The 25,766-nt window shown below is 40.7% G+C and overlaps 1 protein-coding gene across 3 annotated transcripts in view; it reads left to right on the top strand.

Annotated features, from left to right (window-relative positions):
• Positions 1 to 25,766, top strand: part of tjp2a (tight junction protein 2a (zona occludens 2)) — a 140,292-nt gene that overhangs the window by 26,429 nt on the left and 88,097 nt on the right. Inside the window, exon 1 of one of the 3 annotated variants that reach the window (XM_060839677.1) lies at positions 24,486 to 24,525. The exons of the other annotated variants lie outside the window; for them this stretch is intronic. Within the exon in view, the coding sequence (XP_060695660.1) occupies positions 24,502 to 24,525 (24 nt within the window). The 5' untranslated portion in view covers positions 24,486 to 24,501. Of the gene's footprint in view, positions 1 to 24,485; positions 24,526 to 25,766 lie in introns of those variants that run through there. 3 annotated transcript variants of the gene reach the window in all.

The raw sequence follows: 25,766 nt of genomic DNA, 5'->3' as shown, positions 1-25,766 counted from the left end.
ACAGTGCAGATTCATGTAACCGTGAATGAATGGTTGTACTTTATGAAGGAAGGTTCTTTAAAGTGGGAAATCTTTCGCAGATGGGTAAAAGCTTTTCAAAATTCTTAATGGTTTGTGCAAAGGTAAATAATAAAGAAAATTGTTAGTCAATGGTAATTGGAGACATAGGTTTGGGTTAGTGTAATGAATGGATATGAAATGTTTTGACATAAATGGAGATTAACATTCCTAATTTGAAAGTCAAGTACATAACTCCTTGAACCAAAAAGAAACACAACTATGGGTGAAGTGGAATAAATCCCAGTGCTTTGGGATGACGTGCAGTGAATATCCACCCTGCGTATGAATCAGTAGTTCTGTATTTCATTTGGACTCTAGTGTTCTGGTCCTGAGGTTTCAAATATGAGATGCAATTTGCACATACCAACTTCTGCAAACAGTTAGTTTATTAAAGCTTGTACAAGCTAGGTGACCCCTTTTTGACCCTTTCACAGGCATGTGAAGTCGAGTCAAAAAAGAGACCCCGAACAAGGAAAATACATTCCTTTTATATAGAGGTCAGTTGGCAATGCTTACAGATACACTGGCCACTTTCTCTCCCCTCCCCTACAAACCACAGGTCACCCCAGGTACAATGGTAAGATGAGCTATCATTCTCTGAGATAATGCTAATGCCCTAATCCTGGAGAATCGTTATGCTGATGATTTCCTGACTCAGTGATTTCTCCAAGATAATGTAATTGCGATGTATCCTAGTTTTGGGGTGACCCTGCAAATGAATCTGGGCTCTACTTCTTCCTCAGTCAATGTAGGTGTGATACGCCTCAGCATTGGGAATGATCATACAAGTAAACCTGATTGGCTGGGGATTGCTGTGAAAGTATGGAAGAGATTGAATGAAAGTTTAATTTGATAACAGTAGGGGGAGTAGTAGCAAATGACTGTCTAATTGTTGTGGGGGGTGTCATTCGCATTCCTGCCTGACTATTGCCCCCACCCACTTCCAGAACATTCAGTCAGTGCAGTTTAACCCTTTGATATTACTTTTAATGTCCACAGAGAGATTCCCATTTAATCTTTTAACCTTACACGAGGACTTAATGGCCAGTGAATGTGTGTTGATGACGCAAATGGTCAGAGTAAGAGAGATTCCTGGTTGTACTTGTGAGAGTAAGAACATTGGGGGGAGGGAGGCACGGTGGCTCAATGGTTGGCACTGCTGCCTCACAGCACCAGGGTCCCAGGTTCGATTCCAGCCTTGGGTGACTGTGTCTGTGTGGAGTTTGCACATTCTCCCTGTGTCTGCGTGGATTTCCTCCCACAGTCCAAAGATGTGCAGGTCAGGTGAATTGGCCATAGTGCTAGCTGCATCATTCAGAGGGGAATGGGTCTGGGTGGGTTAATCTTCGGAGGGTTGGTGTGGACTGGTTGGGCCGAAGGGCCTGTTTCCATACTGTAGGGAATCTAATCTAAATCTAAACCTAAACATTGAATTCTTGATTGTCACTATTCATAGATCCAGAATGCAAAATAGATATAAATGTGCATGTTTTCCCAGCATCCCAAGTGAACTATAGAACGCCACCACAATGTTCTGGTATAGATATAATGTGCTGCAATGTAATCATTTATGTTATTTTCTAATGATTTTCTTCCTAATCGAAAGAGTAACCAAAATTGTACAACAATGCATGAGTATTGCAAATATCCACATGGCCCTTAACTCTGGAATTCCCATTGTAAACCTTGCTATATCTTCTCCATAAAGCCTCGCTTCTCCCTCAACCCTTTTTGATTTCACTCCCATAATTTTTGATTCCCTGAGTTTGCTTTTCCTGTTCCAGACTTGCTTGTGATCCAATATAGAGAATATGCAGCCTTCTGGGATGTAGTGTTTAGAAGAATCATGGCTTTTTTGAGTGAGGGGATTTCTCCTTCTTTTGATCCTGATGTGTGTCCCCTTGTACTAAGACTCTGCTGCCTTTTTTTTTAACCTCTGACCAGTGGAAAAATCATTAATAATCTTAAGGCATCTTATTGAGAAACCTGTAAGATTCTGAGAGGTTTTGACAGGGCAGATATTGAGGGATGTTTCTCCTTTATTTTTGCAAATTTGGATCTGGGAACCACAGATTAAATTTGGAGGTGGTTTGCATATTTGGGACAAAGGTGAGAGGGCACTCGTTCTTGAAGAGTTGCCTTTGGTGTTCCCACAGAGAATGGCAGAGTCTGGGTCATTTAATGTGTTTGAAGCTGGTTTACAGATTTTTGATCAACAGGCTAGTCCAGGATTATGAGGGAGCAGATGGAAAAGTGGAGTTAACACCACGGTCAGGTCAGCCATGATCTCATTGAGTGACAGAGCCTACTCCTCCTCCTAATTGTTGTGTATTTGCTTTGCTTTTGGTTACATGTCCCAATATTGTATATCCTTTGTGGAACTCAGTGCCAGATCTTGTTTGATTATGCTCATGTCTTAATCTGCTTTAAAAGATGCTCAATACATCGTAATTGGTGCAATGCTAGATTCTATCAGGAAAAATGTTGAGTATAAATCTGTCATTAATTCACATGTTGGTTTGGCATCTGTAGTAGAAAAAATGACAGCATGTACTATTAAGGAAATTTTGAGTAATTGCTTAAAATGCAGTCATTGAAAGCTAATTATAGTTTTGTATGAGCATGGATTGAATGTTTTGACCAGTTGCTGCCTTGAGGCACAGAAATCATCAAGGTTTAAAGGTTATGATGGGCTTAGATAAGCTAGATGAGGAAAATACATTTTCATAGGTGACCAAGACTAGTCGACCCATATTTAAAGCTTGGGCAAGAATTACATGGGCATATGAGGAATTAGAATTAGTCTTATTGTCACATGTACTTGCATGAGTACAGGGAAAAGTTTACAAGTTACTGCTAATGGTGTCATCTTAGGTACAAATGTACCAAGGTACAGATTCTTAAGTAGGAGAAAGTGAGGACCACAGATACTAGAAATCTGTCAAGGGTGTAGTGCTGGAAAAGCACAGCCAGTCAGGCAGCATCCGAGGGAGCAGGAGAATCACTGTTTCGGGCATAAGCCCCGATGAAGGGCTTATGCCCGAAACATCAATTCTTTTGCTCCTTGGATGTTGCCAGACCTGCTGTGCTTTTCCAGCACTACACTCTTGACACAGATTCTTCAAATTCTAAGGAAAAAATAAAGAAATAAAAAATCTACCTTTTACAGACCTTAGGGTATGCAAGTTCAAAATCATAGGACTAAATTAGAAAAGTACAGAAGTAAAATGTTCAGGTAAACAGTCCTTCCAACCCAGACCGTGCCAGCACCTCTCCTCCAGACCACGCTGGGCTTCATCTCGAGGTTGTCAAGGTGGGGAATGCTGGGAGTCCACTCTGGATTCACCTTGAGGCTCATGGGCCAAGGAAGAACTTTTTACTCATAAATCGTAATGATCTGGAATTTGCTGTTCTTGAGGGTGGTGGAAGCAAAATCAGTCAATGATTTTTAAAGGAATAATGGTACTTATAGGAAACTAACGAGCAGGGCTTTGGGGACCAAATATGGAATTGGTACTGGCTAGATTGCTCTGCAGGGAGCAGCCATGATGGGCTTAATGACCACCCTGTAGACAATAAATGTCTCTTTCACTCTTCCTCCCCTTCTCAGTGTTTGTCTGGGGAGATATAGAATTATGTAGAAACTTACAGCACGGAAACTAGTACAGTTTGTGTCAGTCCTCCTATTTTTGCCAGAGTCTTTCCCTATTTTATTTTCTTCATCTTCCCCTCGCTGTATCCTTCTGTTTACAGAATTTCACAGTTATTACTTCCTTGAAGAAGGCCTCAGCTTATTGTATGTGCACCAGCCCTCAGAATGACTGTTGTGATTTGGTTCTTTTCTACTGGCTTTTCCCCACAAACCTGCACATTTTTTCTATTCAAATGATTATCTAATGCCCCTCTGAATGTCTCTTGGCTACTGTAACTACTACTACTGTTAAGTGAATCTATAATAAATGGAAGCATCTTCATGGGGAATATAAACATCTCCAACTTCTTGGGTGGAATAGTTTTCCTGATGCAGGGCTTTTGCACGAAATGTCGATTTTCCTGCTCCACGGGTTCTGCCTGACCTGTGCTTTTCCAGCATCCACTCTAATCTAAACTCTGGTTTCCAACATCTGCAGTCCTCACCTTTGCCTGGAATAGCTTTCTCCTATGCTCCACATACTCGAACCTATCGCCTCCATCTTTCCTGTCTAAAGTAAAGACCCTAACTTGTTCAGGATTTGTTAATAGCTATACTCTCTCAATTTGTATGTCAACTCTCCAACTTTAGCTTAAACTCTGGGTGTCTTTTGACCTTGACATTATAATTGTGGCTTGTACCTTTCTCAGTCAATTTCTTACCCACACTACAATACCCACATATCCACTGACTTGAAATTGTGTCACAGCCGTTTTTATGCAGAACTTTAGCAAAAGCTTTCTGGAAGTTTGGGTTCATTATGTCATAGAGCAGCCTATTGTGAACCTTCTGACAAAAGGTCAAGGGTGACTGCTGGCAGCACTGTGTTGATTGCAGTTGATTATTTAACTTGCACAGGTAATCTTCAAATTTTCATTGTTCCTATTACTTTTCCAGTTTTGTTGATGCAAAATAGATGGATCTCTAGTTACCCAAATTGGCTGTACTACTTGTTCAAACCAATTTCCTTTTCTCATCACCAGCTTCACAATGACTGCTCCGTTCTTGTTTCAAGCCCTTCCACAGCCTTGCCTCTCTTGATCTCCCATCTCCATAACCTTCTGCAGCTCCACAACCCATCAACATACAATATCTGGGCTCTTGTATTTGCCCAGTGTTTAATCATTGCCCTGTCAGCAGTCATGCTACCATTGCCTTAATCTGTGTGTGTCGGGACATTTCCTAAAACCTATCTCTTTGACATTACTTTTAGATTTCTTGTGCTCGTAACTCCTTATGTGGCATTTGATTTGATAAATAATTTAGTGAAATGCTTTACATATAAAGGAGTTTGAAATACAAATTGTTATTCTTTGGTAGAATACTTTTTGAGAAGTAACTATGTAATGCAGGTCCATTATTTCCAACTTCTCTTTTGGCTCAAAGCTTGCATATTTGAGGGATATCCTCTTTTCACTTAACCAAAGTATTGTTTCAAATGCTGGAATATTTCTTCGTAATATTGGTGTCTCGTTTTGGGGAGATGGTGCAGTGGTAGTGTTACTGGATGAGTAACGCAGAGACCCAGTCTAATGTTCTCAGACCATTGGTTCAAATGTTACCAAGGCAGCTTGTGGGACTTAATTCCTGATTTATTAATTTGGTTTGAAAGCTAGCTCTAGCGAAGGTGCCATGAGGCTCTCTGTTTTTGTAAAAACCATCTGTTTCACTTCAAGGAAGGAAAATCTACTATCTTTACATGGTCCGACCTGCATGTGACTTCAATCTAGTAATGCGGATGACTCTTAACTACCTGCTGAAACGGCCTAGCAAGTCACTCAGTTTAAGGGAACTTGGTGAGGGATAAGAAATACTGCTCTTGTCAGAAGTGCCCGCATCCCATTTAAGGAATAGGTTAGCTGGGAAAAGAAATCTGCTGTAATAGGTATGTTTAAAATTATTGTATTTTTACATTGGTTTTCTCAAGATTGCTTCCTAGAAGTTTTGAATAACTTTCTTTCTTAGCTTGGCTTGTTTCAAAATGTAACCATGTTTGTTTAGTCCCTATTTATATTGTACATGAGCTCTACCAGCTCAGCGAGTAAACTTACAAACTGATCCACATCCCGAGCTACAAATCTTCTCCAAAATTTCAAACACCACAATGGGCGCAATCCACTCAAACTAGTCCGAAGATGGGAAACCGACTCCATCCAATGGAGCACTACCGGCCAACAACTGTACTTCCTACACAAATGCCTTGGGAAACAGGTATGACCAAGATACGTCAAACACAAACTAACCATAGTGTTCTGTTGTTGTTCTGGCCAGAAGAACAGCAGAACACTACGGCCGCAGGATGCTATGAGAAATGATAAATAATGCCCACAATCGATTTCACAAATGCGAATGAGAAATTTCGTGTCAAGAAGCTCTGTGAACTAACGTGACTGACCATGAATGGACAAGTTCGCTACAATGAGCCATCAATACAATCCAAAGATGTGCCGATCAGGTGAATTGACCGCGCTAAATTGCCCATAGTGTTAGGTGCATTAGTCAAGGGTAAACATAGGGTAGGGAAATGGGTCTGGCTGGGGTTACTCTCTGGAGTGTCGGTGTGGACTTGTTGAGCCGAAGGGCATGTTTCCATACTGTAGGGAATCTAATCTAATCTAAACACTAAACAACAGCAGACCAAGACACAGAAAAGATTAGCCCTCCAAGAAAATCTGGCCAAGCTTACGCACGGACAATTCAGAGACTTGGATAAAGAACCTGTCGGACCGACCACACACAGATACGGAAAAAGCCATCCTAGTACGCGGGATGAACTTCAACTACAGGGACGTGGACAAAAAGACTTCCTAGCAGTACTGGAATCCACCCTGAAAGACAACAGACTTGTGGAAGAAATCCAGCAGGCTATCAGACAGACAGTAGGACAAACACTAAGCAGAAAGAAAGAAGGGAACACCCTCAACACACTGGAAAGGACAGCTCTGGAAGGACTCAAAAATACAAAAATATCATAATCCTACTGGCAGACAAAGGGTGCATGACCATCATCCTGAACAGAACACTGTACAGAGAGAAAGCAAACACTATTCTCAGATACCAGTACCTACCAACAGGTGGCGATGGACCAGACTCCACAGGGGAAAAACTACCAGCTCAGCGAGCAAACTTACAGCCTGAGCTGCAAATCATCTTCTCCATAATCTCTCAATGATTATATTGGGTAACGCTTAAGGCACCTCTCAACATTAACTGTTTCAGACCCTTACTTCCTCATAATATATGACTTGGCCCTTAATCACGTTGCATGTGCCAGTTTGCTGTGTAGAGAGGGGCTGCTGTGTTTCCGAAATAGCAAGAATTGTATTTCACTCAGAACTTACTCTACAATGTCTTCTAATCATGAAATCAAAGTTTTTGTTTTCCACAAGTGCAGTTTAGGGCTCCCCTTATGGGATTTCTGATCCGATTAGAGGCATCATGGGTAAAGTTAGTGTTTGCCTTTTTTTTGTTCCTAATCAGCCTTGAACTGAATAGCTTGCTAAGCCGTTTCAGAGGGAAGTTGAGAATCAAACACATTGTGGTCTGGAGTCCCACATAGGCCAGATCAGGTTAAAAACAGACTTTGTTCCCTGAGGAAAATCAGTTTTCATAAAATCCCTACAGTGTGGAGACAGGCATTTTGGCCCAACAAGTCTACACCCACCCTCCAAAGAGGATCCCACCCTATTACTTTACATTTCCCTGCCTACTGCACCAAGCCTATTAGCATGGGGAAATTTAGCATGGCCAATTCACCTAATTTGCACATCTTTGGACTGAGGAAATCCACATACAGTCACCTGAGGCTGGAATCGAACCCAGGTCCTTGGCACTGAGAGACAGCAGTGCTAACCACTGAGCCACTTTGTCCTTTTTTTAAACAACAATTGATGATAGTGGCCTTGTCACCATTACTGAAACTAGCTTACAATTGAAGATTTTATTAATTAAATTCAAATACTACCGATAGCCGTGGTGGGCTCTTAGCCAATGACCCAGAGCATAACCGGGGCATTTGGGTTACTAGTCCAGTTGTATTACCACTACTCTATGTTTCCCCCTGAATTATGAAGCTCAATTCATGTACTTTGGGCTCCACTGAGATTTTGTTTTGAGGAAACTTGAGAAGCAAAATAATTCAGTTTTCCCAGGGATGTACAGTGGAATATTCTTGCGGCTTTCAGGAATTTGGATCTTGTATTTTAAACTGCTGCCACATGTCAAAACATTATCAGATATCCAGTTCTGGCATTTGAATTGCAGATGAAAATATCTCTAACATGTAGACAGTATTTCTGACGGGGCAACTGCAGTTGCAGAATTGCTGATAGTGAGGGCAATTTTAATCTGGGGCAGGCTAACGCACCCAAAACCCTAGGATCTTAACTTTCCAAACATCGACTGGGACTGCCATAGTGTTAAAGGTTTTGATGGAGAGGAATTTCTTAAGTGAGTACAAGACCATTTTCTGATTCAGTATGTGGATGTACCTACTAGAGAAGGTGCAAAACTTGACCTACTCTTGGGAAATAAGGCAGGGTAGGTGACTGAGGTGTCAGTGCGGGAGCACTTTGGGGCCAGCGACCATAATTCTATTAGTTTTAAAATAGTGATGGAAAAGGATAGATCAGATCTAAAAGTTGAAGTTCTAAATTGGAGAAAGGTCAATTTTGACAGTATTAGACAAGAACTTTCAAAAGCTGATTACAGGCGGATGTTCGCAGGTAAAGGGACGGCTGGAAAATGGGAAGCCTTCAGAAATGAGATAACAAGAATCCAGAGAGAAAATATTCCTGTCAGGGTGAAAGGGAAGGCTGGTAGGTAGAGGGAATGCTGGATGACTAAAGAAATTGAGGGTTTGGTTAAGAAAAAGAAGGAAGCATATGTCAGGTATAGACAGGATAGATCGAGTGAATCCTTAGAGTATAAAGAAAGTAGGAGTATACTTAAGAGGGAAATCAGGAGGGCAAAACGGGGCCATGAGATAGCTTTCGCAAATAGAATTAAGGAGAATCCAAAGGGGTTTTACAAATATATTAAGGACAAAAGGGTAACAAGGGAAAGAATAAGGCCCCTCAAAGATCAGCAAGGCGGCCTTTGTGTGGAGCCACAGAAAATGGAGGAGATACTAAATGAATATTTTGCATCAGTATTTACTTTGGAAAAGGATATGGAAGAAATAGACTGTAGGGAAATAGATGGTGACATCTTGCAAAATGTCCAGATCACAGAGGAGCAAGTGCTGGATGTCTTGAAACGGTTAAAGGTGGATAAATCCCCAGGATTTGATCAGGTGTACCCGAGACCTCTGTGGGAAGCTAGAGAAGTGATTGCTGGGCCTCTTGCTGAGATATTTGTTTCATCGATAGTCACAGGTGAGGTGCTGGAAGACTGGAGGTTGGCAAATGTGGTGCCACTGTTTAGGAAGGGCAGTAAGGACAAGCCAGGGAACTATAGACCAGCTCGGTGGTGGGCAAGTTGTTGGAGGGAATCCAGAGGGACAAGATGTACACGTATTTGGAAAGGCAAGGACTGATTCGGGATTGTCAACATGGCTTTGTCCGTGGGAAATAATGTCTCACAAACTTGATTGAGTTTTTTGAAGAAGTAACAATGGAGATTGAGGGCAGAGCAGTAGATGTGATCTATATGGACTTCAGCAAGGTGCTCGACAAGGTTCCCCATGGGAGGCTGATTAGCAAGGTTAGATCTCATGGAATACAGGGAGAACTAGCCATTTGGATACAGAACTGGCTCAAAGGGAGAAGACACAGGGTGGTGGTGGAGAGTTGTTTTTCAGACTGGAGGCCTGTGACCAGTGGAGTGCCACAAGGATCGGTGCTGGGCCCTCTACTTTTTGTCATTTACATAAGTGATTTGGATGCGAGCATAAGAGGTACAGTTAGTAAGTTTGCAGATGACACCAAAATTGGAGGTGCAGTGGACAGCAAAGAGGATTTACCTCTGATTACAACAGAATCTGGACCAGATGGGCCAATGGGCTGAGAAGTGGCAGATGGAGTTTAATTCTGATAAATGCGAGGTGCTGCATTTTGGGAAAGCAAATCTTAGCAGGACTTATACACTTAATGGCAAGGTCCTAGGGAGTGTTGCTGAACAAAGAGACCTTGGAGTGCAGGTTCATAGCTCCTTGAAAGTGGAGTCATAGGTAGATAGGATAGTGAAGAAGGCGTTTGGTATGCTTTCCTTTATTGGTCAGAGTATTGAGTACAGGAGTTGGGAGGTCATGTTGTGGCTGTACAGGACATTGGTTAGGCCACTGTTGGAATATTGCGTGCAATTCTGGTCTCCTTCTTACGGAAAGATGTTGTGAAACGTGAAAGGGTTCAGAAAAGATTTACAAGGATGTTGGCAGGGTTGGAGGATCTGAGCTACAAGGAGAGGCTGAACAGGCTGGGTCTGTTTTCCCTGGAGCGTCGGAGACTGAGGGGTGACCTTATAGAGGTATACAAAATTATGAGGGGCATGGATAGGATAAATAGGCAAAGTCTTTTCCCTGGAGACAGGGAGACCAGAACTACAGGACATAGATTTAGGGTGAGAGGGGAAAGATATAAAAGAGATAGAAGGGGCAACATTTTCACTCAGAGGGTAGTAAGTGTATGGAACGAGCTGCCAGAGGATGTGGTGGAGGCTGGTACAATTAAAATATTTAAGAGGCATTTGGATGGGTATACGAATAGGAAGGGTTTGGAGGGATATGGGTCGGGTGCTGTCCTGTGGGACTAGATTGGGTTTGGATATCTGGTCGGCATGGACGGGTTGGACCGAAGGGTTTGTTTCCATGCTGTACATCTCTGACTCTAAATTCCTTCCGGTTCATTATATATTTGTAATGCAGCACTTTTCAGGTCACCCCTTCACACAGGCAATCAAAATCAGCAACAAATCAGTCTGTTTCTGGAACAATCAATGTAGCAACTTTAAAAGTTATTTTTCTTGCAAGACTATTTGATTATCACTCCTACAAAATATGTTTGGGACATTTTCTGCTTCTGCATAAACCCTCCGCTGTTGCTGAATTCTGCAAAACCTGTTTGGTGTCTGTCTGTCCTTCATGCCTGCGTGGATTTCCTCCGGGTGCTCCGGTTTCCTCCCACAGTCCAAAGATGTGCAGGTCAGGTGAATTGGCCAAGCTAAATTGCCCGTAGTGTTCGGTAAAAGGGGTAAATGTATGGGTGGGTTGTGTTTCGGCGGGTCGGTGTGGACTTGTTAGGCCGAAGGGCCTGTTTCCACACTGTAAGTAATCTAATCCTGTTGTACGTCTCATCAGATGTTGATGCTGGTAGAAGGAGCAAGAATGAGAGGGAACAGACCGGGGAAATTGGCAAAAAAAAAATGGTGACATGAGGGAATTTTTTTTTGTGAGACAGCAAGTGGTTGGGAATTGAATTGCTGCCTGAGATTGTGGCAAATTCAGTTGAGGCTTTAAAGAGAGGGAATTGGATTGTTATGTGAAAAGGAAGAAAGTGCAGGGTTACAGGCAAGAGGTGGGGGGAATGGCACAAGGCGGAGAGCCAGCATGATATGACTGGCTGAATGGTCTCTTCCTTTTGCTGTAAACAGTTGATCTATTTTTGTGTTTCTAAATGTGTCTATAATGCAGCACTGGAAGGCATTTGACTCATCGAGTCAGTGCCTTTTTGTTTTATTGAAGAACGATTCAGTCACAATCCTTGGCTCTCTTATCTCTCTATATTCTTGTGTTTTTGTTCCTCAAATATCCATCTAGCTGTGTTGTCTATATCTAACCGTCTTGGGTGCTACAATCCAAATATAGACAACTTGTGTATATTTTTAAAACTATTTCCTCTTGTATTATTGGTTCGTTCTCCAAGTCTGTGCTGCTGCTTACCAACTGCTCAACCATTGCGAATGTTTTACTGAATTACAGAATTCTTTGTCTTGAACACAAACAATAACATTGGGAGTGTACAACAGAACCCCCCCCCCCCCCAAAAAAAAAGGTGTAAAACTAATAGTTGGGGAGATATTTCAATTTCCCCAACACTTATCTGAGGTAGCCATTGTGTGAAAGATTTAGAGGGAGCAGAATTCTTCAAATGCATTTCGGAGAGATTTTTTTAAGCCAGTACAAACAAGACCCTACAAGAGAGGGAGCAGTCCTTGACTTTAATTTTAGATAATGAAGCCAGGGAAGTATCAGGTTGAATTATCAAAGTATCAGTGGGGAGTGTGATAATAACTCTTAGATTCAAGATTAAGGACAAGAATGGCCCTGAAATCAAAATCCTAAACTGGGGGGAAAGGAAGGCTTTTAATATCAGATAAGATTTGGCCAGACTGGACTGGGGTGGTTTACTTTCAGGTAAGTCTGCATGACTCATTCAAGAAGGAAGTGGGGTCAGTACAGGGCCCGCATCTTCCAATGAAGATAAAAGGTGGCATCAATCAATCCTGTGAGCCCTGGATATCTAAGGGTTGGGTAAAAAGGAAAAAAAATTGAGACTTAAGGGAGATACTAACAGCTCGAAACAACAGAAGGCCTCGAGGAATATAGAATGTGCAAGGAAAGTAAGAGTGAAAAGGAGGTGTGATAGAATAATAGCAGGTAAAATAAAGGAAAATCTGAAATTATTTCATCGGTACACTTAAGAGGAAAAAGATATTTAGACTTTTGGTTAGGGCCCATTAAGGGCCACAGTGTAATTTTGTGTGAGGAGCTGGAGGACAGAGTTCTAAATGAATGCATTGTGTTGGTGCTCACTGGTGAAAGGGACTGTGAGTGTATAAGAATCTGGGAGAAAGACTGTGATATAGGAATGAAATTAGCTTATCAGAGAAGGTTCTCAATGGTCTGACAGGCTTATAAGTAGACAAATCTCCACCATCAGTTGAAACGTATCCCAGGTTGTTGAGTGAGTGAAGAGAGGAAATAGCAGGGGCAGTGGCATTCATTTTCATTTAGTTTCTGGCGATGGAAGAGGTGCCAGAGAACTGGAGGACAGGAGATGTGATCCTTTTATAAAAGAAGAGAGCAAGGGATAAATTAGTAAACTATATAGGCCAGTCAGTTTAAACTCAGTGGCAGGGAAACTTTTGGAAATAATTATGAGGGACAGAATTAATCTGCGGTTCGAGGGGCAGGGATTAATCCAGAACAGTCAGCATGGTTTTGTTAATAGGAGGCTATGTCTAATCAACTTGATTTGAATTTTTTGAAGAGGTGACCAGGTGTGTAGATGCTTTTGATTAATCTATTTGAACTTCAGCAAGGCTGATGAGGTTCTGCATGGGAAACTGATCGTTTAAAGGTAAAAATCCAATGGGGTTCAAGGAAATTTTGTCAAATTGAATCCAGGATTGGCTGAGTGGGAGGAAGCAGAGGCGATGGTTGAGGATTGTTTTTGTGACTAGAAGTCTGTGTATCCAGTGGAGTTCCACAGGGATCAGAGTGGAGATCATAGCTGTTTGTGGTGCATATATTCCTGATTTGAACCTTAATGTAGGAGGGTTGATCAGTAAGTTTTGTGGATGAAAATTGGTGGTAAACAATGAGGAGGGTAACCTTGGATTGCAGGAGGATATAGATGGGCTGATCAGTGGCAAATGGAATTCAATTCAGATAATTGTGAGGTGATGTACTTGGGCAAAGCAAACAAGACACTATGCACAATAGACCCCAGGAAGCACCGAGGATCAAAGAGCTTGGTGTGCATGTTTACCAGTCACTAAGGTAGCAGGATAGATTGAAGAAGTGGTAAGGGAAATGGAATGCTTTCCTTTATTAGCTGAGGCAGGGTGTTTAAAGAGTAGTGAGGTTATGCTGGAACTGTACATTGTTTAGGCCACAGCTAGAGTACTGTATGCAGTTCTGGAATTCACAGGGACGGGTTTACACTGGAGGGAATGCAGAGAAGATTCACCAGGATGTTGCCTGGGCTGGAGAATTTTAGTTATGAAGAGAAATTAGGGTTAGATCATGGATGTTTTTGTCGGAGGAGGGGAAGCAGAGGAGGGAATTATTGAGATGGATAAAATTGAGGGTAGACAGAAAGGAATCTTTTTCCCTTGGTGGAGGGATCAGTGACCAGGAGCCATTGATTTAAGGTAAGGGACAGAGGATGTGGGGAGATGTGAGGGGGGGAAATCCCTTTCACACAGAAGGTGGTGGGAATCTGGAATCACTTGCCTGCTGGGGCAGTAGAGACAGACCTTCAAAATTTCTAAGTATTTTGACTTTTACTTGTGATGTCGGTATACAAGGCTATATACCAATTGCTGAAAATGAGATTGGAATAGTTAGGTGCTGGTTTTTTGGCTGGCGCCAACACAATTTTTCTGTAGAACTCTGACTTACCCTATTTCCTGCTGGCTTTCTCCACTCAAAGAACAATCCTAGATTCTCCAGGCAGTCCCCAGATTTTTGGAATAATCTTAGCACATCTCTTTTATCCTCGCCAAAGTCCTCCCAAGAGTGTCGTATAGAAATTAAATGTAAAGGATTAGTTTCATGTGGCTCAATTTTCAATGCACAAGCATCTTGAACAGCCACAGAAGTGACGTCAATATTTTCATGTTGGGTGATTCAAAGCATGACCTCTGTAGCTGATGGTGATAACATTCTGCAAATTCCAGTTTAGATTGCAGTGTACTCCTGTTAATCTACAAAGATTTATCTGTACCCTTTTTATCTTGCAATCAGATTTTGACATTACCAAGAGTGCATTGTTTGAAAGGAATTTGTGTTTCAGTAAAATCTCCAAACTGAGAGACATAGGACGATTTACCTTGGCAAATACCTAATCTGTAGAAACCAATTATTTACCTTTATTTTAGAAAAATGTTTTAGTTTGTTCTAAAAAGTTTATTTTCAAAAATATTAGGTTTGAATATTTTCCTCCAACGTGATTGGTATAAGTTGTCCAAGAATTTTAAATTTTCTTTTACCTTGGAGACTGAATTTATTTTCAGATTTGCTTGTTATGTTGTTAGGCCTGTTCCTGTATCTGGAATACTTATGTTTTATCTTTACTGAAATGTTGAAAATCATAATGATGACAAGTTGAATTCAGGCTTGACACTGGATAATTTATCCCTGCACGATCCCTCTTATTCGCATTCTCTCCCCCCCCCCCCCCCCCCGCCCCCCCACCCCAAAAAAAATCCCCTTCTGTGGCTGGGTTTAATTTTCAGCCCAAGACCTAGGGCTGAATTTGACATGGCCCTGCAGGTTTTGTGTGTGTGTGTGTGTGGTATGGGATATTGCGTAAACTAGGTGAGTGCCTAGCTCATTGTGATTTTGTGATTTTGTTTTTGAAGATTTGGAATTTGGGTGAAATCTGCAGCCCATTATCTAAATTAACAGTCAATGGAGCATCTTTAAAAGTTTCAGTTGACTCCCATATTAACTTGCCCATGCTATAATATAGGAGAAAGTGAGGACTGCAGATGCTGGAGATTGGAGTCAAAAAGTGCAGCACTGGAAAAGCACAGCCGGACAGGTAGCATCCAAGGAGCAGGAGAGTTGATATTTTGAGCATAAGCTCATCAGGAATTCCTGATGAAGAGCTTGTGCTCAACGTAACTTTCTTGCTCCTCAGATGCTGTCTGCACGGCTGTGTTTTTTTGTTATAATATGGTTGGTGTCCCAAACCTGATGTGATGTTTTGCCTTTACCAGATGCAGCTGTGTTAATTAGCACGGTGGCTCAGTGGTTAGCACTGCTGCCTCGCAGCACCAGGGTCTCCAGTTCGATTCTAGCCTCTGGCAACTGTCTGTGTAGAGTTTGCACATTCTCCCCGTGTCTGCGTGGGTTTACTCCAGTTTCCTCCCACAATCGAAAGATGTGCAGGTCAGGTGAATTGGCCATGCTAAATTGCCCATAGTGATTGGTGCATTGTTCAGAGGGAAATGGGTCTCGGAGGATTACTCTTCGGAGGGTCGGTGTGGACTTGTTGGGCCGAAGGGCCTGTTTCCACGCTGTTGGGAATCTAATCTAAACTGGGTGTGAATATCATATTTAAAAATACAACCGTCCTTTATTCCAGCTAACTATTGTATAGGAATGTTTTATTAGAGTTAGATGACAGTTCCAGTATTATCACGCTTCATGTTCTCAGAGTAAGCTGGAGCATGATACCATTATATTCTCAGGTCACATATTATGATAGTGGTAATAACATGAGCGTGTTTCTAAAAGTTACTGACTACGTGAGAGAACACGACAAAACCGGATTTTTTAAAAAAAAGTTTAGAAGCAGTGAGAAGGAAGGGTACTATCTTTTGAGAAGCATCTCCCCGTTCCTTTCATTGCGCTTGCAGACTCTGCATTCAAAAAAAAACATCTGTCATGGTCTAGAGCTCCCTTTCCCTCCACACCCCACATTTGCTTCACTCTGCTGACCAGTGGGGTGCTCTCCATAGGCCTGATTGCAGCCCTGACAGCGCTCACTACAGAGCAGCCCACTGGGTGGGACAGCAACAGCAAGCACTCTGAAGACTGAGACTTCTCCTCTCTGCGATGGATGTCCAGTTCTGCCTTTAGTAATGCTGGCTGTAGCATTACCTTGGAAATTATAATGCTGGTGGACATGTACTTTTCTTCAGCATAAGTTTATAACCAAGGTTACAAGAGTTTGTCATGGGTGGGGTTGAGGGGAGAAGAGAGGTATAGGCAAAAATAGCCCATCGTCTAACTCTGTCAATGCTAGCACTGTCAAAGGTATTAAGATATTACATTATTCTGGGATATTAATCTATTTGCTAAATGTAAACACTACTGCATTTGATTGCAAATTTTATGAATAGAATGTCTTTTTTTTTTAAAAAAGAGGAAAATCAAGATCCCAGCAGGTATAGCTAAAGGACCTGCCACTGTTTCTAAGGAGAGGCGAGGTTTTCTCCCTGCTGTCTTGAAGCCACTGTTAGATCTTTACCAACATCACAAAAAACGATAATTGCATTTGATATTTTTGGGATCTTGAGTGGAAAACCTGGTTGCTATTTTCTATATTTAGTGATTTCTCCACTTTCCTGTATTTTATTAGCACTTTTTCTTCAGGATTATATTGAAGTCGTGCAAGGTGCAAACTAAATGCAAGTTGAAGACCATCCACAAGTTTGCAGATGATATAATGTATAGTGCAAATTCTCATCATGAAAGAAAATAACTTTTTTGAAAGGTATTTCTTAACAAAAGACATGAAGAAAAATTAGAATAAACCAAACCATCTATTTGTAATACAAATTCAATGTTTTTTCCTTTAAAAGTAAAGACTCAAAATACTATGTTTATTTCCTTTCTAACTTGACAAAAACACTTCTGTTCAGTAACCAAAGCAACATCTTACTCAGACTAGTCACTCTATCTAACATCACATAAAGTTACAAATGACTTAAACTTAATCTTTTTAGGTTGGAACTGCAGATAGGTTCTTCCTGGAGTTATCACAGCACATATCTGCTTGAATGTACCCAGCTTTAAGTAATCTCTTTAGGTTTTATCCCAACATTTCTGGTCTGGGACTATTGCCAAGTCTTCAGTCTAAGGTAATCTAGTAAACTAGTCCTTCTTCCATTGTCAGGAGCACAGCTCTATACAGCTATCCAATTCCAAGGACTTCACAGGATTGCCCTAAACTCAAGGTCAAAATAAACTGACTAAGCTGGAGCTTGTTTATCTTTTTTTAGTAAAACTCTACTAATAGACACATTTCTCCCCCTAACTTTCCAACCCTCCCTCCCCTGCCTAGCCCTAACTCCAGCCTTACAATCTTGAGACCTCTGCAATCTTCCAATTCTGCCCTCTTGAGCATCCACTGTATTAATTATTAGACCATTAGCGACTGTGTCTTCACCTACTTAGCTTTAATTGCCTCCCTTTCTCCTCGGCTTTTTAAAGATGCCATTTTAAAACCTTTTCTCTTTGAGCAAGCTTATCACCTAATATTTCAAGATGTGACTCAGACTAATAGAACTACTTTGGGATGTTTTACACAGAAAAACTGATTCCTGACTTGGCCAGTGATACTTCTGCAAAACAAAAAGTAGTTATTGTCTATTAGAAGTCATGGTCAATATGGGCTCTTGAACTATAGTACTTTGTGTCAGGCATGTGGTGGGTGGGGCCAGCAAAGAAGCATTTAAGGTTTTGTTGAGCTTGGTGTAGAGTCCCTCAATTTTGATACATTAAGTCTCACCAATGGCTAGGAAAGACAAGAGAAATTTTAGCTGCTTGAGCTTTTCATATTTTTTTTAGTGATTTCTCTGCATCTGCATATCTAGTCAAGAAAAGTACCAGAAATATTAACTGAGATTCTGTCAACCCTGCACCAGGAGTGGTGTCCTGGATATTTGTGCCAAAACCCCTAGATTAGTACTCGAGACCTCGTGATCTTTATGAGCATCTTATCCACTGAGCCACAACTGACACTGGAACATATTCCACTGACCTATTATGTACCCTTTTTTCTTTCAAGGGCAGGGCTTTGGATGACTGTAACATTAGATTTGTTTAAAGTGTAATGTTTAATGCAAATCAGTATATTTTTGTAACAACAATATTCAGAATATGACAGTTTGTGTAGTCTTAATTAGAACCTGATAGAGCTAGATGTGATGAGTCATCTGTCTGTAATGTGCAAGCATTTTCTGATTTTCTTTTAAACTTGATTTCTAGACTTTGATGTTTATTTTTCTAGTCATTATGACCCTGCAGTGAAACTTGAGCAAAGACTTGATGTTTATGTAACCAAAACGTGTACAAATTAATGTCTTTAAAACAAGTTGTTGGCATCTTTGCCTAACACTCTGTTTCAGTACTTGCTGTACGTTCAGGAGAGAAGCACTGCATTGTGCTGGGAATAAAAGCCCTAAAAAAAAGGCTGAATTTCTTCAATGTTTTGGTTTCCTTGAAAACCTGGCAACACTTCTGCGGAAGAATTTTTATGACCAGCCTCTACCCTGTTTCTGATGGGAATAAAACTGGAAAAACAATAACGAAGGGGAGAGGCAAGTTCTATGTGGACAATGTCTTTTCTCAATCTGTATTTCCCACAGAATTCTGTGCAAAAGAATTTGTTGAAATGCGTGTCAGAGATGGAAAATTGTTTGTGTATACCTTGGAAAAGGAAAAGTAGCATTATTGAGTATATTTCCACTTTTATTTTGGAAAAAATTAAGGGAGCATAACCAACTATGCAGCAACATATAAAACTGCTTGATTTTAACTAATATTAACTGTACTTGGATAGATAGTTCCCTAAATAGGTGAAATGTATATGCAATGGGGTATAAGTTTTCACTACAATAATTTTCAAATAGGGCTTTGAGCCAAACACTCTGCCATCAGTATGCAATAGTTATGAACAAATACATTAGACAACTCAGGAAAGAAAATTCTTCTTCATCCAGACCTTGGTGAGAGTGTGGAACTCGAATACATGAAGTGGTTGACGTGAATAGTTTTGGAGCACTTAAGGCGTAGCTGGATAAACCTATGACTGCAGAATAGAAGGATATGTTGCATGATAAAGAAAATTTGAGGAGGTTCTTCACAGAGTCCTTTTATTGCATGGAAGCGGGCCATTCAGTCCTTCGAATCCACACTGACCCTCTGAAAAACCTCCCATTCAGACTGCCCCCTCCCTCCATCCTATCCCTGTAAACCTGCACATCCCATGCTAATCTACCTAGTCTGCACATCCCTGGACATTACGGACAATTTAGCATTGCCAAGCTACATAGCCTGTACATCTTTGGACAATGGGAGGAAACAGGACCACCAGGAGGAAGCCCATGCAGACACTGGGAGAATGTGCAAACTCCACACACAGTCACCTGAGGTTGGAATCAAGAGTCCCTGGCATTGAGGCAGCAGTGCTAACCACTGAGCCACTGTGCTGCTCTGTTCTTGTGGTGCATAAAGTCCCAACGTGGACTAGTTGAACTGACTTGTCTCTTACTTTGTTTTTTATCATCCATAAGACATTGTTATTTCTATACATTTGACTAAATCTCAAGAAATTGACTATGTAATAGCTGCCATCACCCATCATTTTATGACCCTTAAGATATTCATATCCTGAGACTAAACTTTAAAGCAAACTGCCTGAGTATTCTTTTTAATTTAAGACCTTCATGCATTGTTATGACTAGAATAAGCCAATGCACATACCTCTATTGTAGATGATGCAATAATGGCATGGTCCTATCTCTTGGTCATTCATGTTACAGCAGTGCAGTGTTGGTTTAGGCACAGGTTCTGGAGTCCAGGGCATTCTGGGCAGATATAAGGAAGGCCCATTTTACCAAGCTAGTGAACTTGGCATGGAATGATGATTATTAGACCAGTCACCATTACTGCAAGTGCAAACCACTTCAGATGGGTTGCCAAGAAAGTACTGTACCAGGTGCAGCCAGGCAAATGTAGATGTAAATACAGTCTAATAATTCTCCATTGCACACTGTTAAGTTTTCAACATCTGTGCAGTGCCCAGAATTGTTCACAATGCTTTAATTGGCACACGTAGTTATAGCTTGTGCACTCTGCCATTTTGTAACTTGCATTTTTGAGAAATGATCCTGTCAACTTTCTGTAGATTGATGTATGTGATCTCTCAAGATTCTGTTTCCATACACGGAGCTTTTACAATTACATGTTTTAATGCATTCCAATGCTGTCTTCTGGCTTGCCTGTCCCTTAAACCCTCTGTAAACTTGAGGTTTTCTAAAACTCTGCCTTTAGCCTAACACACCCATGTCTTTCACTAAACTGCACTGGGTCCCAGTAAGAATGTGTCTTTTTAATTTTTTAAAAAAATCATCTGTTTTCCATGCCTCATCCTTTCCTCACCATCTCCAGTCCTGCACCCTCTGAAGCATCTTTCTCTAGTTCTGGTCTCTTGCACATCCCTCATTTATTTTGCTTCATCACTGCTGACCATTCCCTCACTGCCTTTGACTTAAAAGGTTAAATTCTAGCACTATAGTTGTCCCTTTTAGAGGGAGAGATGTTGACCTCGTAGTAATGTCACTGGTCTAGAACTGCAGAAGTCCAGACCAACTGGGGCATAGGTTTTAAGTAAACAATTGCTGGTGTTGCAATTTAAAATCACATAATAAATCTGGAATGTAAAGTCAGTGTCTATTTCGAAGTCCCCATTATTAACAATGATTGTTACTATTTAAAAAAAAATCTGTTCCACTAAATGTCCATTAGTGAAGGAAATCTGCCATCTTTACCTGGTCTTGTCTGGCTGGCATGTGACTCCAAACCTGTAGCAGTGTGATTGGCTCATAATTGTCCACTGAAATGGCACAGCAAGTTACTCTGTTTACGAGTGTTTAGGATAGTCAAAAGAAAATGGCCTTGCCAGTAATGTCCACATCCCAGCATTTTTTTTAATTTAAGATGCTTAGAGAGAAAGATGCTTAAAGAAAGATGAACATAAGAGGTTTAGTTAGTAAGTTTGCAGATGACATCAACATTGGAGATATAGTGGACAGTGAAGAAGGTTACCTCAGATTACAACTAGATCTTGATCAGATGGGCCAATGGGCTGAGGAGTAGCAGACTGAGTTTAATTTAGACAAATGTGAGATGTTGCATTTTGGGAAAGCAAATCTTTGCAGGAGTTGTACACTTGATGGTAAAGTCCTGGGGAGTGTTGCTGAACAAAGAGACCTTGGAGTGCAGGTTCACAGTTCCTTGAAAATGGAGTCGCATGTAGATAGGATAGTGAGAAAGGTGTTTGATATGCCTTCCTTTATTGGTCAGGAGTATTGAGTATAGGAGCTGGGAGGTCGTGTTGGTTAGGCCCCTTTTGCGTGCATTTCTGGTCTCCTTTTGGAAAGATGTTGTGAAACTTGAAAAGGGTCAGAAAAGATTTACAAGAATGTTGCCAAGGTTGGAGAATTTGAGCTATAGGGAGAGGCTGAACAGGTTGGGGCCATCTTCCCTGGAGTGTCGGAGGCTGAGGGATAACCTTTATAGAGGTTTATGAAATCATGAGGGGCATGGATAGGATAAATAATCAACATCTTTTCCCTGGGGTTGGGGAGTCCAGAACTAGAGGGAATAGAGTGAGAGTGGAAAGATATAAGTCATAAGGAGCAACCTTTTCATGCAAATGGTGGATGCGTGTATGGAATGAGCTGCCAGAGGGAGTGGTGGAGGTGCAATTGCAACATTTAAAAGGCATCTGGATGGGTATATGAATAGGAAAGATTTGGAGGGATATGGGCCGGGTGCTGGCAAATGAGTTTGGATTAGGTTGGGGCTGTCTGGTCGCATGGACGAGTTGGACTGAAGGGTCTGTTTCTGAGCTTTACATCTATGCTCCCTTTTAAAGCTCACTTATTTGACACAGGCTTTTGGTTAGCTGTCATAATACCTGTGTGAATTAGTGTCAAATAATGTTAGTGGTCCTGTGAGGTGCTTTAGGATGGGAAAGGTACCAAAGAAATAAAAGTTGTTATATCACCTTTCTATAATTTGTCCTCACAAAGGGAAATGTTCCTTGAAATCCTTATGAGCCAGTAACTAATTGAGCACTTGTGAAGTGACCAGGATCTCTCTTCTAATGATTGGTGAGTTCTAATCCACCACCTCAATTTTTTAAAACTTACATTTGAGTAATCTTTTGCAGGGCTCAGTCCAGAGAACACCAGTGAAGATGGCCTTATTAGTTTTGTGCAAAATTCTGTCATCATGGGCAACAGTTGCCAAAATGCAAGCCATTTCTTTAAGTTCTCTGGTTAAATGTCAGTGAATTAATCCAATCCTAATAATCGGATGACTGGTTGGTTACATTTGCAAAATCATTCAATTGGATTAGTGGTTTTAATCTTGAATGATAGCCGTAATGAACCTGCCTGGTTTTAACTTGGTCTCAAATATATGTTTTTTAAAAAAAAGCTTTTAGGTGGAAGGGTTAACTCTGTTGATGGTGCTGAAGTTTGCGCATATAGACAGTTTTACAAATCACTTAACTGCCCAAAAAAAAGTAGGAATTTACATAGGTCTAAAAGTCTGCTAGATATTGCTGGAAGTCTTTCTCGTTTATTAAATGAATTCAGTTTTTAGGGGCTTTAGATATTGGAAGAAACTATTTCTACAGCCAGAAGGTACGGCAATAAATCGAGGAAATCAATTTTTCATTCTGCGAAGAAATGGATCTGTCAGATTGCTCCTTGCTTTTAATAAATGTAGGCAAATGGGTATGGGTGAGTCGCTCTTTGGAGGGTCAGTGTGGACTTGTTGGGCCAAAGGGCCTGTTTCCACACTGTATCTAATAAATAAAAGGTTCGATGAGCAAGGGAGACAGTTTTAAGGTAACTGGCAAAGCCAGTGGGATATTAGACCAGTTGTTGTGCTCTAGAAGTGAATTCAACAATAACAGTTCGAAAGGAAGGTGATGCATATTTAAAAAGCGAATAAATTGCTTGGCCAAGAGAGAACATCTTGCTACTTTGCTCCAATAGGATAGTTCTTTCAAAGCACTGGCACAAGCAAGGTTCTCTCTCTCTGGCCCTGTTGAAATGGTTTTCTCTGGTGCTTTGCAAGCTTGCTTTAGTGTACAATTTGTGTCAAGGTTATTAACACCAAGAATAATACTCAATTGTTGAAAGATTAATGGTCTTTTCAGATGAAACAATTTTGGCAGAAACGTCACACTTATGTAAACTATACCCACAGTACTTCCACTTTGTTGACCTACACTGTAAGTATACGTGCTACAAAGATTTAGCACGTTTCTGGAGCATTTTAATTGTCAGGTTATCAACTCTGGATGCTGTCCTGGAAGTTTAATCCCCTAATCTTCCACCTGACTGTTGCATCCAGTCGAATAGCATTTTTTTTCCATCTACTATACTCTTCACAAAATGAGTTAACAATTTGCAGGTATGTTCAGTAAATATATGTAAGGCTTATTTTTCAGGGAGGAGGGGTTGTTGTGGAAGTTTAAACATATTTTGCTGTTTGGGTGTAGCTTCCAGCAGTATCCAGGACAATCCTGGAGGGTTGGCAGCTCCCCTCTTTCTCTTCAGTTTGAACAAGATCAATGATTTAAAACAAAAGTGAACCGAATTCGGATCTAAATCAACGATGATTGAGTGTCTCTCTCTCTCTCATGATTTGAGTCAAACTTTCAAGTGAATTCTCTCCCAAAAAAAGAGTTTGAAACAAACTTTTTTTTCTTCTCCAGAAAATCTATTGGTTCTCATCGATTGAAAGGTCAGAAATGTTCAGTCGGGCGGGCGGATATGATTTTACAATTAATACATTCGTTCCCAGGGCGATGAAAGCGGTGGCGACATTTTATTTCTCTTTTTTTAACCTGAATTGAATCTTCAGATGCTGGATTAAGGAGATTGTCTGTCTTTTTTTTGGAGGGGGTGGTGTTGGTTCAGTTTCTCCCTGGGTGCTGGGGACTGAGTTGAGTCAAGGTGTGGATTCAGTAAAGGGGGGGAAGCCAAGGTATTGCTGACTGCCACTAACAACAAAGGCAGCAGAGAAAAAGACAAACTCTTATCAAATGTTTCTCTTTTTATTTATTATTAAAATAAGTTACCAGAGGTGAACCCGGTTTCAAATTTCAAGGGAAAGTTTTTTGCACACAAGAATTTTTTTAAACTTCAAAGCTTGCTTATTTTTTGATACAAGTTTTGAAAAGTTGGAGTCTCCAGGTGTTGAGGAGAAAGCCCTTGATGTCTCTTCATGTTTCCTGTAGTTTTTTTTAAACCTGTCTGTTGATCTATTTAAGATGGCTGTCAGGTTCCAGGACCAGGTTAGTGTTCTGTGGGAGTAATAATACTTTTTTCAAAGCTCTACTTTGATAAAGACTTTAGACTTCTTTAAAGTATTTTTAATCTCCAGTTTCAGTTTTGATAAGGAGAGTTTCTCTTCTATTTGTTAGCGTTGTACCGGTTGTACACTGCCAAATCAGAAAAGGTGTGTTCAACTGGTTAGGGTTTTAATGTTTGTTTCTCTCTCCCTGTCTGTGGTGTGTGCAAGTGAAGGAAGAAACTGAAATCTATCAGAAAGTTTACTGTGTTTTTTAAATTTAATCAATCAATGTCTTTCTAGATCAATAGTGTATAATGTGGTACTACTAGTTTATATAAATAAGTGACTTACCTGGTGACAAGCAGTTAAGTTATACGGTTACTTAATTCCTTTACCTTGCATTAAGGAAGAAACAGTTTTATACAAAGAATTGCTATTGCTAATCTTTAAATTTTTTAAATACTCATGAAAAATAGTTAATATGAAAGTGGCTGACTGAGTAGCATGCTGCCTGTTTCCTCAGGTGATTGTGGGTTCAGAGGCTTTATAAGATTAGGAGAATACAGGAGAAAGACATTTAGCATATTGTGCTTGTGCAGACCTTTTTTTTTTACTTTGAGTGGACTGCTCAGTTAATTCCAACCATTGTACTCCAACATGCTTTCTTGAACATCTATATTGAACTACCACTCTCACAGAGCAGTGCTGAAGGAGTGCTGCGCTGTAGCAGTTGCTGTCTCTTGGATGAGACTCTATAAACTGGGGACTTGTCTGCCCATTTGGATTATTGTAAAATGATCCACGATTTTTATTTCAAAGAGATTGGGACTATTATCCTCAGTGACTTGGCAAATATTCATTCCTCCTAAAATGAATGAACTCTATTTATTTAGTTATGGATTATGGGATCTTGCTGCACTCAATTGGTTAAAATCTTCGATGCTGCCTAACCTGCTGTGCTTTGACCAGCAACACATTTGCAGCACTCAATTGGTTGCAAATTTCCCTAGATTACAATCGTAGCTACACTTCAAACAGTACTCTATTTGGCTGTCAAGAGGTCCTGGCTCATTCTGAAATTGTGAAAGATGCTGAATGTGGTGCATATCTGTCTCTACCATTCCTGTTAAACAGCAGTTTAAGGAATAGAACGTTACTAGATTGCTAGTATTCCTGAAGGAAAACTTAATCCTGAAACAGCATTCTGTACTGGTTCTTTGTGAAGTTGTAAAATTTAAAATG

This window comes from Hemiscyllium ocellatum, chromosome 2, assembly GCF_020745735.1.
Source record: "Hemiscyllium ocellatum isolate sHemOce1 chromosome 2, sHemOce1.pat.X.cur, whole genome shotgun sequence".
Classification (NCBI taxonomy): domain Eukaryota; kingdom Metazoa; phylum Chordata; class Chondrichthyes; order Orectolobiformes; family Hemiscylliidae; genus Hemiscyllium; species Hemiscyllium ocellatum.
The sequence above is the reverse complement of the archived record's forward strand: the minus strand, read 5'-3'. Positions and strand labels throughout refer to the sequence as shown.